The following is a 14,441-nucleotide window of genomic DNA, read 5'->3' as shown; positions in this document are numbered from 1 at the left end:
TCTATTCAGTGTAAAACTCATGAAAGTCTGCTTGGAGTTTGCTAAAAAGCACCTGAAGTACTCTCAGATGGTAAGAAACAGTATCGTCTTGCCTGGTTAAACCAAGATTGAACTGTTTGGCCTCAATTCTAAACATTATGTCTAGAGGAAACCAGGCACCGCTCATCACCTGCCCAGTACTATCCCAACAGTGAAGCATGGTGGTGGCAGCATCATGCTTCATGGTGTTTTTCAGCAGCAGCAGCAGCACCTGTTTGATATCATGGCAACAAAAATAGAAGTCAAAGACACCAAATATTGGCTAATTCATTTTTCTAAATACTCAAACATTGCAGGGAAACTCCTGCAAGCCTGTTTGTTTCCCTTTTAAATGGTGCCACATCTGTAAGGAACATGTATTTGTGGGATGAGAAGCAGACTTGAGTATGTGGGTAGCACCCATGAAAATTAGCCAAATCCTCTCTAACAATGTCAAATAGCTTTTTCTGCTGTTGCTATCGACTCTTGTTTTAAACCTCTGGTACACTCAGGTGCCGACATGGATGTACCAGATGGATTTGGATTTGTTTCACACATCCATCTGGAAAGCATTCCATAGTCCAGTTTGGAAAAGGGCAGGGCCTTTGAAAATATAAAACTTGGAAGGTGATTGGATGAACATTCTGTCTGTCACATCATTACGGGCCAATTAAAGCAACAAAACACGTGACATCTTAGTCCCAAAGTGAGGTGCGACTGTAGACATGTCAGTACAAGACTTTTGTTGTTTTTGAAAAGAAAACAACTCAGTGCTGTTCTTCTTTTAATGAAGAAAGTTCTGATAAAACTTACCTGTAGCAGCATCCACGCTAATGTCTTGCGTCATAATTGCACCAGCCTCCTCTTGCTGCTTGCATATGTCACAGCTCTGTCACACCTTAAAGTACTTCCCCCCTCATCGCTGATTGGTCCTGTCACTTTCTTACCGGGCCCAAATGGTTCAGATGGGAGTTTTGCAAGGTTATCCTTCAGGTGCTTTTTAGCAAACTCCAAGCAGACTTTCATGACTTTTGCACTAAGTAAAGAGTCACATATAGCTACTCTGCCATGAAGCCCAGATCAGTCGAGGGCTGCAGTGATGGTTTTCCTTCTGGAACTCTCTAACCCTAAGCCTTTCCAAATCATGTCCGGTCAGTTTAACTAACCACAGGTGGACTCCAATCAAGGTGTAGAAACATCTCAGCAACGATCCAGAGTAATGGGAGGACACTGAGCTAAATTTACAGTGTTGTAACAAAGGGTCTGAATTCTCATGCCAATATGAAATTTCAATGTTTTTCTTTTAAACAGATATGCATATCTTTTTTGAATGATGGGATATTGAGTGTAGATTAACCCTTAGAGTTCACAGCTATTTTTTTCACCGTTATGTCTCATCTGGACTTTTTGTCTTAAAAAGCTTCTAAAACATCAACCCTGTGGTGCACAATCAAGCTCTATACAATTTTTTTTTTCAGGACAACCTGGGCTTTAAGAAGACATCATCATGGTGATGCCCTGGGCAAAAAGCCGAAGTGGTCAAAAATGGATTTAAAATGGATATAAAGACACTAATCAGAAAGGCACAATGAAGAGCTTTCAGATTAAAAAATAAATAAAAAAATATACAATTGTCTACAATCTACGGTTCAAATGTTACCTAGTGATCTATAAAGGGATGTTCCTGCCAAATTCATGCCGTGTAAGCTCTAAGGGTTAACGAGATAAAACAAAAAGAATTAAACAACTGTAGCATGAGGCTGCAACATCACAAAATATAAAAAAGTGAGGGGGTCTGAATACTTTCTCAATGCTGTCTGCATTTCCTAGGCCTACTGTGAAAAAACTGAAACTAAAAAGCAGAAATGAAAGTCATAGCTACTAATTCTAGCTCAACAGACTTTTTTCCTTTACTACCTCATTCAGCATAATAATCAGTAATATTATACATGTATCTGTGACATTCTTCTCTAGAGACTCATTTTCAGTTTGCTTTGAGCGGCAAAATGCAACTTGTTCATCTATTCAGTAATTCAATCTGAATTTGTTAAGGAGCTTTTATAAATGCAATCTCTCTCTCTCTCTCTCTCTCTCTATATATATATATATATACACACACAGTGCTTAACAAATTTATTAGATCACCCTAACCCTAACCAAAGTAAGGTTACCAAAATAATTTTTTATGTTTTTGCAATGGTTAATGCACCAATACGTAGAAGCTCTTTAACCCAAATGTATTTTTAATGCTAAAATATAATTATTATTGTTAACCATGAATGTTCAAACTTACTAATTTACAAAAAAAAACTGAAAAATAGTAAAGCATGTTAACATTTCTTGATTAATATGTAAAATTATAGTTATTTACTTGCATTCCTGAACAGAAAAATTAGTTTTAGTGGTTGAATGTTATGCTTGATTCATTTCTGACTTCTCAGAGAAGCCCAGTTAGCCGGCTCAAATATGGGTATAAAAAGGTGAATTCAGTTTGAAATTCCTGACATTCCTGTTCAAAATGTTAAAATGTGAAGAGCTGACTGAAAATGAAAGAGTCCACATTAAAACACTTCATGATGCTGGATGGTCTTTGAGACAAATATGACAGGTGGTCTAATAAATTTGTTAAGCACTGTATATCTAAATCATACTTGTTTATATATGCACAGCTACTGTATGCAAAGTACACACACACACAGAGTCATGGATGAAAGTATTGGCACCCCTGGATTTTCCAGAAAATACATAATTTCTCCTAGAAATCTCTGCAATTACAAATGTTTTTGGTATACACGTTCAGTTCCTTTATGTGCATTGAAACAACACAAAAAAGCAGAAGTAAAAAGTCAAAGTTGACATAATTTTACACAAAACTCAAAATATGGGCCAGACAAAATTGTTGGCACTCTCAACTTAATATTTGGTTGCACACCCCTGGGAAAAATAATTAAAACCAATCACTTCCTATAATCATCAACAAGCTACTTACACCTCTCAGGTGGAATTCTGGACCAATTTTCTTTTGCAAACTGCTCCAAGTCTCTCAGATTTGAAGGGTGCCTTCTTGCAACAGCAATTTAGAGATCTCTCCATAGGTGTTGAATAGGATTTAGATCTGGACTCATTGCTGGCCACTTCAGAACTCTCCAGCGCTTTGTCTCCAAGCTGGGTCTGCGTCAGAGATCGTAGGTGTTCCAGCAGGACAATGGCCCGAAACATACCTCATGTCAGCATGTCCAGTTCATTTGCTGTATTTACTACTGAGACTAATTTCATGAGTTTTTCCATGGAAAACAAGAAAAATTCCAAGTGATCCCAAACTTTTGAGTGCTATTGTTTGTGTGTGTGTGTGTGTGTGGGGGTGGGTGTGTGTGTGTGTGTGTGTATATATATATATATATATATATATATATATATATATATATATATATATATATATATTCTAATTGAACTATTGAATAGATGGACAAGTCAAAACTTGCCCAAAAAGAAAAGTGAAAATGTGTCTTTAGAGAAGAATGTCCATGCTCATCACTTCCTTTTAACTTCAGATACCCAGTGCAACTACTGAGATATTCTAAAGTCCTAAAATATTCACCAAAAGTACGACAACACCCCCAACCAAAGCCAAACCAAACCCTGTTCTTAGGTCGTCATCCTCGTAGAAGACACAACATGTAATGTGTGTGCACCACTGCTTTCTTCAACTTAATTTAGGGGTTTAGTGGTTTGTTCCCTATGATTAATCTGAATTAACAGAGGGAAATTTCATTTCTAAAATAGAGAAAGGGGAAATTATACACAGCTTCATAGTCTGATCACAAAAAAGCACTTGCATAGCCAGTGGAGTAACACTAATGACCTTATATTCACCAGGCTGTATAGCTCATATCACAGTCAGGTCTGTTTTCCAGTTAAGAATGTCATATCCCTCTGGCTTTCCATTGAAAAAAAGACATTCATTATCCTGTCCTCCGACATGTTTGTTTTTTAAGTTAAGGTCATGACAACCACAAAGTGAAGTTGCATTTTGCAAGTCTTAACTGTATACAAAGATAGTACAGCTTTTTGCCATATTAACCAAGCAAATCAAAATCAAAATGAATGGATTAATTAATGGATTAAGTAGTACTGTAAATGCTTACAAAAATACCTTTAGGAAGGCCTTGAAGTTTACAAGGGTTTCACTACTGCACATTGTAGAACAACTTTTATCTTCAAAAACAGGAAAAAACTTTTTTTAAAACATTAGATTCTTTTGAAGGCAGTACTGTAAAAACTTTAGATTTTATTTTCAAACCCCTACCAATGCAGTCTCCATTTGCAAACATTTTATGATCCTAAATGGGTTGTTCTGAAGAGCTCAGTGACTGTGAGTGAAATTGCATCCCTGCCATCAATCGTAAATGATAATAGCAGAGAGTGGAAGCGTTTAGGAGCAGCAGCAACTCAGCCAAGGAGAAGACCACGTAAAATCACATTAAAAAAACTGTGCGGCTGGAGCTTGGTGGAATTTATTTCCATGGCAGAGCAGCTGCATGCAAGCTTCACATCACCAAGTCCAATGCCAAACGTCAGATGGAGTTGTGTAAGGCACACTGGCCTGGACTGTGGAGCAGTGGAAATGTGTTTTCTGGAGTGACAAATTCTGCTTCTCTGTTTGGCAGTCAGATGGGTGAGTATGGGTTTGGCAGATGCCGGGAGAGCATTACCTGTCTGGGTATTCATAACTGACATATCAAAAAACCCTGTGGAGTCTCAGAAATACCTTTGGCATCATACATCATAGAACAAAAGAAAGCTCATTATTAAAAAACTCATATTTTAGTCTTCTATTTAAATAAATCCCCTTTCAGTAGTTTGCTGCGTGCAGAAGGTATTATTAGAGCCATTTGGAAAGAAGCAAAGCAAAATGCCGACGTATATTATTTAGCATAAATGGGGATTCCAAGACTTTTAGAGAAGCACGTCTACAAAATGAGTATTCAAATGGTGAAAATTAAAATGTAAGCAACTTTAACATTGAGGAAGAAGACTTTGAATTCCTCCAAAGCCACACATGTCTTAACAAGTTTCCAAACGCAGTGAACTGAACATTATTTTAAATTATTTTATTTTAAATATGTAGTGCCCCTTAAAAAAGTAACAAATAAAGAAGGGAAAATATAGGGGAGCCCCTGTGAGTGTCGGGGGGACACCACCATATTAATACAAGAATTAGAAGTGGAGTTCTTTTAACAGAGAATTTAAAGCACTGGTTTATTATTAGCAGTTTATCTAGAATTTGAGACCACATTTGCACATTCACAATGAAATATGCTTATGAGCACACTTCAGTGCTACCCTGCATTTCCAGCTGTACTTTTGTTCATTCAAATTTGATTGAAGCTAGTTCTCCCAAAAGTGTCAGTTTAAAAATCTGAACTATACAACTAGTTGCAAAACTGAAAGAAAATGCAATCTGCTGAACTAACTGGAGCACATTTTGTATTAAGCTCTCACTTTAAGACGTAGATAGGTTTTAAAATCTATGAAACCTTATTTGGACTTTTATCTGGCTAAGCTGACGGTATTTTTTGTCACGTTTGTTTCAATTATGTTGTTAGGATATGACCTATAAATACATCTAACATGATGGCTATCAAACAGAAAAATCTTGCTTTACGAATTTTGCAACACATTCGAAAACCAAGATAACCCCCATGACGTGTTAAATAAGTAGAATCAAGGAAACAAGTTCCTCAGATATATCAGAGTACTACAACAACTTTTTTTTACAGCACAGTGTGTCAGATTTAGATAATTTCAGCCTATCCTGTAAGGGGAAGTACATCCAATATTGTACATGACAAGTGTGCTAACAGTAAGAAAAGAAGTTTTATGCAAATACTCAGAATGCTGACTAATATGTCAATCCCTTAGTTTGTGATTGAGATTAAACTTAAACATGATTTGACTTGTATTCCTTCTATTGGAGATTGCTTATTCATTTACATTTTTGCTTGATATCTGTAAGATTTAAATTATTTGGTTGAAACTGGTTCTTCAGAAGGATGTTTTTTTCTTTCAGAATTATGTCAATGAAAGCAACAAATCTGTCACAAACACTTAAAATGTGAATATTTGCCTTTCAGATGACTGATGGAATGAAGTGATTGACAATGTGAATTTCTCCACATTATGTTTGAGACTCTCAGTTACACGTGGACAAAAATGTAGGTACCCTTCTGTTAAAGAAAGAAAAACCTGCACTGGTCACAGAAACAACTTGAAACTGACAAAAGTAATAATAAATAAAAACTGACTGAAAGTTAACCAATGAAAACCAGACATTACTTTGGAATTTTGGTTCAACAGAATCATTTTAAAAACAAACTAATGAAACTGGCCTGGACAAAAATGATGGTACCCTTAACTAAATAGGATGACTTCCCCAGTCTGTGTTTCAGCTCCTTCCACAGATGTTCAACAGGATTTAGACCAGGGCTCATAGGAGTGTAATGGAGGGTAAAGCTTACCTTAGGGTACCTCTCAGGTGGGATAGGAGGCCTGACACAATCCTGGTAGTGCTATGGATGTCCTTGCATATTACTAGGAGCATGGGGAAATCATCTGTTTAAAAAAAATTCCACACATTTAGAGCGGAGTAAAGGTTAATCTATTCTCTGCTTTTGAAACGTATACAGATACTGTATGTACGAACCTTTCCATCTGTGCTCTGCGTTCATTTCGCCCATTCTCTCGAAGCTTTCGGATATGGATCAAACGTTGCAATACCGCCACCAATTGTGGGGCAGTTTTGAGCAATGCAGCCAGCAGTTCGGCTAGTAGCTAGGTGAGAGACAAGGACCTCTAGTGGATAAATCAATCAGTGTCCACTCCAATATAATAATATAAATGTTAGTATGAGGGCAATAATGGTTGTAAAGCTCAAAATGCACTGATTACCATTTTCATGTGTGTGCGGAGTATAAATGAGCCCTAGGGGGTGAATGAAGCCTAGGGTACTGTCTAGGCTGGTAGTAGGGTTGCCATGAAACCCTGGTCATGCTGTGGCAGTCTTAAGGGCCCGAAAACCATTGGTTGTTTCGGGGCGTATCGCTAGGTATCACACAGAGTTTGAAATCTTCAGTCAACTTTGTTTTGTTAATGTCTGCAGAAAAGCTGGAGAACATTTTGATGCCAGATGCACCCACAGTGAAACATGGTGGAGATTCCATTATGGTATGGGGTTCAACCGGTGGAAATAAACCTGTGTATACCAAAAACATTTGTAATTGCAACAATTTCTGGGAGAAACAGTGTATTTTCTGGAAAAATTCCAGGGGTGCCAATACTTTCGTCCATAACTGTATATATCAAAATCTATGTAATATGTATTATTATTATTATTATTATTAAGCTATACATAATTAAATATGAGTGTGATGCCTTTTTCATCTTTTCAGTTATTCAAATGATTAAAGTCACAGTTCATATTTGACTTACAAATTAATAAAAATGCAAACTTTTAGTTTTACTACCAAAAAGCAGTCTGTACTGTTAATTTCCAGCTTTCTTTGTTTATTTTGAAGATGGAAACTTTGTGCTATTTCAATCAAAGTCCCCATCAATAACCAAGGAATGCAGGACCCCAAACCTTTAAAGCCCCCAGACCCTTAATTTTCCACAAATGTACAAAATAAACACTGCCTGGGGGTGACTTTTCTTGATTGCTCATGCTTGAGGAGGGACTGGCTAATTTTGGGCCTGGGTATTGGGAAATCCCTCCGGGCTGAAGAATATAAAAGACGGGGCGACTCCTTTCTGCCCTCATGGACTGCCCTAAGCATCACAACACTCGACAAGTGCTTCCCAGCAGCGCAACATGGCTTCCACACTCTGTAAGTGATCTGTAACCCTGCAGTGTACTCATTTCCTTCCTCATTTCCTCTTTTCATTCATTCAAGCTCTCCGTCTCCTCACAGACGCATACCTCGTGATGGCTGCTCTGCTGCAGAGCGCTCTAGGAGCTCCGACTGAAGTTTTACCCACCGAGAGCCTGGCAGGTGACCCCTCGGGTGAGGAAGTGGAGTCGACCTCTGAGTCTCTGAGCTCCTCTGACCTCTGGGGCTTGATCCTTAGTGTGACCAACAATCACTCAGAGGAGGTTAGACTTCAGTTTTGGAACTTTTTCGGGTATTTTTTTTTTTAACATGTCCAAAGACTGACTCTTTTTTGTAACCTTTCAGTTTGAAGCGGAGTTCAACAACCAGGTGAAATATCATATGCTGGAGGACATCAAGATCCCTTCCCTCCCAATGAGCTGCCCAATTTCGAACTTCAGCAAGGTATTTCTCCTCAATCATCATCTTTCCACACTGATAAGAGAGTTTAACGGATGAAGGGTTTCATTTAAGGAACTGACGGTGATTTTCTGTCCTCTCCTTAGGAGGCCTGTCTCAACAGGTTGGTCAATGGTCTGTTTGTTTACAACGTTCTTCTCAAGCATGTGGAGAAAGAGTATCCGAACAACTACAAAATCTCTGAGACCAGAGCCAACTGCGGTCAGCTGGTCAACCTCATCAAAAGAAATGTAAGTCTGAGATGCTGCATGTTTGTCTTTATGGCCAAGAATTATTCAGTCATTATCAGAGCTATTCGTCTTATCGTTTGGTTCAGAGTTGGACACGTTGGCTCATCTATTGTTGATTAGAAAACCTAGAAATTCAGTTCCCGTTTCTGCTATTTTCAGAGAAAGACCAGACAGCCTCCTGCATGTAATACCATTTTTTGTGCCTTTATTGTGAAAAGCTGCTTTACCTCAATGAAGTTACTTCTGTTTGGATGAAATCTTTCACTAGATTTGGGCCATAGGGAACCTTTCTGATGCAGCTGGATCTTTTTGTGTTGGAATATTATGAGGAGGAGGGAATAGTAGATCTCAAAATGTTTGTTTGATGGATATGTAGCTTGTGGATGCTATGCTGGTTGGAGCTTGAAATGGTTTACATGGTCAGTACTAGACCTGAATTGTCTCTGGCAATATATGGCATGAGTAAAATTTACCCAGAGCAGTTTTGTAAATAATTGTGATAATGAAAAAAACACACTGATAATCCAGGGGCAGACTTTAAAGAACACCTCTGGTTTGGTTTTTACACAATGGCAACCCTTGCTGAGTTTTTTATGTTTTCTGCAGACTTCTAATATCGTAATAATGTTTACATAACCTTTGCCTGACAGATGAAGCATCCTGAACGTGTCATAGAGCTGCCCAGCAGCCAGGAGGAGCAGATTCTGCAAGATATCAACAGCCCTGACACCTTCCAAAGGAAGACGACTGCGCACAGCATCCTGTTCCACCTCCGCAACTTCCTCCTCCAAGGCAAAAGAGTGATCAGAAAAAGAGAAAACACCAGAGGACATCTGGCACCCATCTTCAGGTTCAGCTACTGAATTAAAGAGAAAAGACTGAGGAGGTATTAAGATGAAATTCCTCTGAGAAATTAGGACCATTTTGATACTTTGGTATTGATTTAAGGGGGAAGTCATATAAGTACACTTATTGAAGGTGTTAAGGCTTCAAGGGTGGAATAGCCCATTGTTGCACAACTTATTTAACCTATTTATACACTGTGAAAGTGTTATTTATTAGTCAGAGGAAATTCCAGGATTGTGTTTCCTAGAGTAAAAATGCTCATTCTACTGAACTATTTGTTTATGAAATTCTGGATTGTGATTTTACTTAAGCAGCTTTTCTGGAGCTTCATCAAGTTTTGAATATGACTTTTCTGAAAAGAAATAAATTATCTTTTTTTTGCAACACAGTGATTTTACACTGATTATACATCATACTGTTATTTATTGACATATTTGTCTATAATTATTATTGTGAATTTGTTATTTAATTTTGATATAACATGCTTAAAATAATCTGTACTGATGGAGAAATAAAAAAAAAGGTGAACCGATACACTTAAGAGGTTTCTTCTTTCCTATGCTTGTCAAATCTGATGCCACACTGAAGGTGCAAATCATTGTGGAACTGTTTTTTGCAGATTCATAAGGTAATAATGAGAGCCCTTAGGTTTGCAGTTTCAGTGGAGGCAGGATGTACACTGTAACTGTCAAACTGTAACAACGGAAAGTCGCCTGTGAATCATATTACCTGCCAGATTATTGGAAGAAATTTACCAACTTTAAAACAGGAACCATTATCTCTTTGCAAATTCTGTCCAGTACAGAGGACCAAATCATAAGCCTTCCCATGAAACTTTCAGTTTCAAGTAGTTCCTAAGTACTGTTGAACAAAGCAGGGATTTTTAATGCAGATTTTCCAAACATCCTTGTTTTATTTGTGATGATTGGATTAATTTGCACACAGAAACTAAATAATTTGACAGAAACTACCAGGGTCTAAATGACACTAATAGTCAGTTGTGTCTCCTTTCTGCTGGATACAGCCTGCAGTTATTTAGTGTAGTTTTCAACAAGTCTCAGACCCATCTCCTGAGGAATCCTGGCCCATTCTTCTTTGGCAAATCGCTCAAGCTCCTCCAGATTTGATGGTCTCCTGGCATGGACCTTAGTCTTCAGTTCACCCCACAGATTTTCAATGGGATTCAAGTCAGGGTTTTGGTCAGGCCAGTCAATAACATTCATTTTGGTCTCCTGAAGTTAGTTTTTCACCAGGCGCCCTGTATGTTTTGGGTTGTTGTAGTGTTGGAAGACAAAGAGACGATCCAGACCCAGTTTAGCTGCAGACTGCTTGAGTTTTTTCTTCAAAAAATCTTAAGGTATCCTTTCTTCACGATTCCTTCCACCTACTGACACACTACAGCATCCCCAGAGCATAATACTACCACCATGTTTCAATGTGGGGATGCTGTTCTTTGGGTTATACTCCTCTCCCTTCTTCCTCTTAACATCAACGTCTCTACGGCCAAACAGCTCTAGTTTAGTTCCATCTGACCAAAGGACAGGCTCTTTCTCTAGTATATTGGCAGTTGTTCTGGGGTCTTTAGACACATCTCTCACTAGTTTTCTTTCCAGAGTCTTTGAAATCTTTCTCTTCCTCTGCCAGGCTTGTTCTGGCTCTTGAGTTTCTTAATGATCCTTCTCACTCCAGTGATAACTTTGTAGACCATTCTCCTGCTTTGTGAGCATCAACAATTCTTTTTCTCAAGTCTAAACTGATTTCTTTGATTTTTGCCATGATGCCTTCTCCAGTGACAGCTCAAACCCTTACTGGAGTTTTTAGACTGTGTAAATGTGATGATAACCTTCATTTTTAACTTGATTTGACAAGCTATGCTATGGATCAAGAAAAGGTCAGTTCTAAATGGGGCCAATCATTTTGACCCTGATAGTTTTTGTAAAATTATTTAGTTTCTGCGTGCAAAGAAAAATAGTGTAAACATCTGAAATAAAACTAGGATGCTTGAAAAAACTGTGTTAAAGACTTGTTGCTATGCAATTGGGAAATACTTCATAAATAAGATACCACAAGTTGTGAATATTTGGTGTGTAAAATGTAAAAAACTAAAGGCAGTGTGCTATGAATTGCTCTTCACCCACCACACCACAGCAGCTTTAAAAATAAGTGCTTTTTACAATATTCAATGTTTTGCTGATGGCCCTGTTTGCTTTTATAGATCATAAAGAGGTTTTATTTTCATTTTTAGTTTGTCCCATAACTCTTCACTGGAGTTTCAAACTTGGTTGTTTGAAAATTAAGCATCAGCACAAGTATTTGTGTTAAAAGAAACATATTTCTTATTGTGGATTTATTTTGAGACATTATAAATTACAAATAAAAAGAGGAAAAACATGGAATGGATGGTCTATCCAAACACCGCTGTCAAACATTTCCAAGAACAAACAAAAGGAAAAAAAACCCAGGAGAAAGTCTGAGATGACATTATTTACGGGATGAGTCTTGATTCCAGAAAGTTAATTCAACTTTCTTTTGTCCATATGGCCCGAACTCTCTGTATGTGGCTGTAAATGTGATGGCAGAAGGTAACATCCTCTCATTACTTCTTAGATATTGTTCAGTGGATTTTTAGAATGGAAACTGAAAAATAATGTCCATATCCTTCATACCCAGTCACCTGTGGGTTGCATGGTCTTGGATGAGGAGGTCTGGGATGGACAGACTGTGTGGAGATGCTCTTCAGCCCCAAAGCAAACTAAAGACAGGAAACAAAAGGAGAAGTCAATTATACACCAATGGTTCTGTTCCTACAATCAGTTTTTTGGACTGAGTTGTAGTTGTAACAATGTCTTCATGTAAAGATTGCCAAGAAGGATAATCTGGTTTTGGAGTTAACATAAAACAAAAAAATCTTTGTCACACATACTTTGTTTTGAGCTGCCTGCGGAGCTCAGAGACGGGCTTGTTGACAGGCACAGATCTGGGGAAGGCTATAAAAACATTTTTGATACACTGAAGGTTCCCAAGAGTACCGTGGCCTACATGATTCCCAAATAGAAGAAGTCTGGCACAACCAAGACTCTTCAAAGAGCTGGTTGCCAAGGACAAACTGAGCTATCAGGGGAGACTGAGCTTGAAAGGGTTTGCACAGAAGAATGGCAGAAAATCCCACAGTCCAGGTGTGCAAAGCTTACTGCCTCATAATCAAAAAGACAGGAGGATGTCATGAGTCCTGAGTTAAGGGTCCGAAATTATGTGAAATTATGTCAATGTGATATTTTTATATTTAACAAATTTGCAAAAGCATTCTAAAATTCCATTTATACTTTGTCATGATGGAGTACTGACGACATATTGATCAGCAAAATAATTAATTCAAATGAGCAAGATTAGGCTGCAACATAACATATATAAAAAAGTGAAGGGGGGTCTTAATACTTTTTGAATGGACTGTAAATCTCTGTGAAAAGACTGAGGTTGTATTGGGTGAGTTGCAGAAGTGGCATTTCTCATTAGATGCTAAATTTGTGGCTTTCCAATTTTTTGATTCCACAATTTCTATTTTTCAGCAATTGTTGGCTGTAATTGAAACCAAAGGATGTTATATAAATGGATGAGAGTTTCGTTTTCCTCACAGCCTCCACAACTGCAAATGTGCACCCCAACATAAAGATTTTCCTCTGCTGATATTCATTACGATAACCCGTAAAACTGACAGTTAGGCCAGCTTTTCAACAATTACGGGAAATACATAATTTGTGGTTGCAGAGGTGTGAAAACTCCTCTGTGGTGCCTCATTTCATAACTTTTCCACCTACCATTTCTTATGAAATCGTGCATATGATTTGGTAGGAACTCGAGAGTCAGTCTCTAACTAAATCAGTCCTCACCTTAAGACGGTGGGCTCAGGCATCCCTGGATCTGCTCCTCGCTTGAAGCCTGAAAAACAAAACCATAGAAAAGGAGATAAGACATATATGCAGACCCTCCAAAGTACCAGAAAATGTTTGAAATGGTGAAAAAAAAGTGAAAGAATCAAAGCTGCAGGCAGAGTTTATGTACTTTATTTTTGGAAGCCTGAAGTAGAGTGCATTTTTATATGATCATCATGGTGTCTACTAAGTTGTCAACATGTTCATTCATCCCCAGATTGATCAAATGGTGTCCCTTCACTAAAAAGCTTTATATGAGGGACAAAATACCTTTAGACTAGAGTGAAAGTGTACAGCTTTCATCGCGAAAAATATATTTTTAATCTCAAAGAGTTTTTTTTTCTCCTGTTTAAATAAATGTAATATATATAGTGGATTTTATTGCCAAAATATTAGTTGTAAACATTGGCTGATATCATGCTGATAATATTATGCCTCCCTACAACAAACAATGTGTGCAATTTAAGAAAACCCTGCATTATGAGATAGATGAGCTTGGAGAGAGAATTCCAAGTAAAAATAGAATGGGGGTGGGGGAGCAGGGTAGAGGAAGAGAGACTGACGAAAGCATGGCATCACTGTTGGTGTTTCCAAAATTCTGAAGTCAGAAGATTCACCCTGAAGGCAACACCACCGGCTGTGACATCCTATATGCAAAAGTCTCAACTTCCCCATGTCCTGTCAAAACTCAGCCATGCTTTAGTGCGGACTCCCCCATCACACTTCTGCAAACCACAACCAATGACCAGACATGTCCCTGCGTTAAGCACAGAACTAAAATACATATCACTGGCACAAGGCCAAAACCCATCACAAAAATAACCACTTTTCAGGGAATTAAAAAAAATCAATTAAAGAGGTAGTGAACACTTCAACATTTTTTTCACCTGTACACTTGAGTATCTGACTGAACAATGTTAAAATACATCAAAATACAAAATACATACATACGTTATTTCTGAAATTTGCACCAAACTGATAAAAATCTGCATTTTACGGCTTTTAATGAGCTCAAACGGACATCTGCCTTGAAAAATCTTTTCTGAAAAGGTGGGGCTTCTGTGGCGTAGAAT

General features: G+C 37.9%; 1 protein-coding gene across 1 annotated transcript; it reads left to right on the top strand.

Moving 5' to 3' along the window:
• The first annotated feature begins 7,999 nt into the window (after positions 1-7,999).
• On the top strand, positions 8,000-9,456 carry LOC121524196 (interleukin-6-like). The gene is made up of 4 exons (XM_041809472.1): positions 8,000-8,167; positions 8,250-8,348; positions 8,450-8,593; positions 9,244-9,456. The coding sequence occupies exons 1-4, from the start codon at positions 8,000-8,002 to the stop codon at positions 9,454-9,456; spliced, it is 624 nt and encodes a 207-aa protein (XP_041665406.1).
• The last annotated feature ends 4,985 nt before the right edge of the window (positions 9,457-14,441 follow it).

The sequence above is a fragment of the Cheilinus undulatus genome, linkage group 16 (genome assembly GCF_018320785.1).
Source record: "Cheilinus undulatus linkage group 16, ASM1832078v1, whole genome shotgun sequence".
NCBI lineage: Eukaryota > Metazoa > Chordata > Actinopteri > Labriformes > Labridae > Cheilinus > Cheilinus undulatus.
Note: the sequence above shows the minus strand (reverse complement) of the source record. Positions and strands in the feature narration are given on the sequence as shown.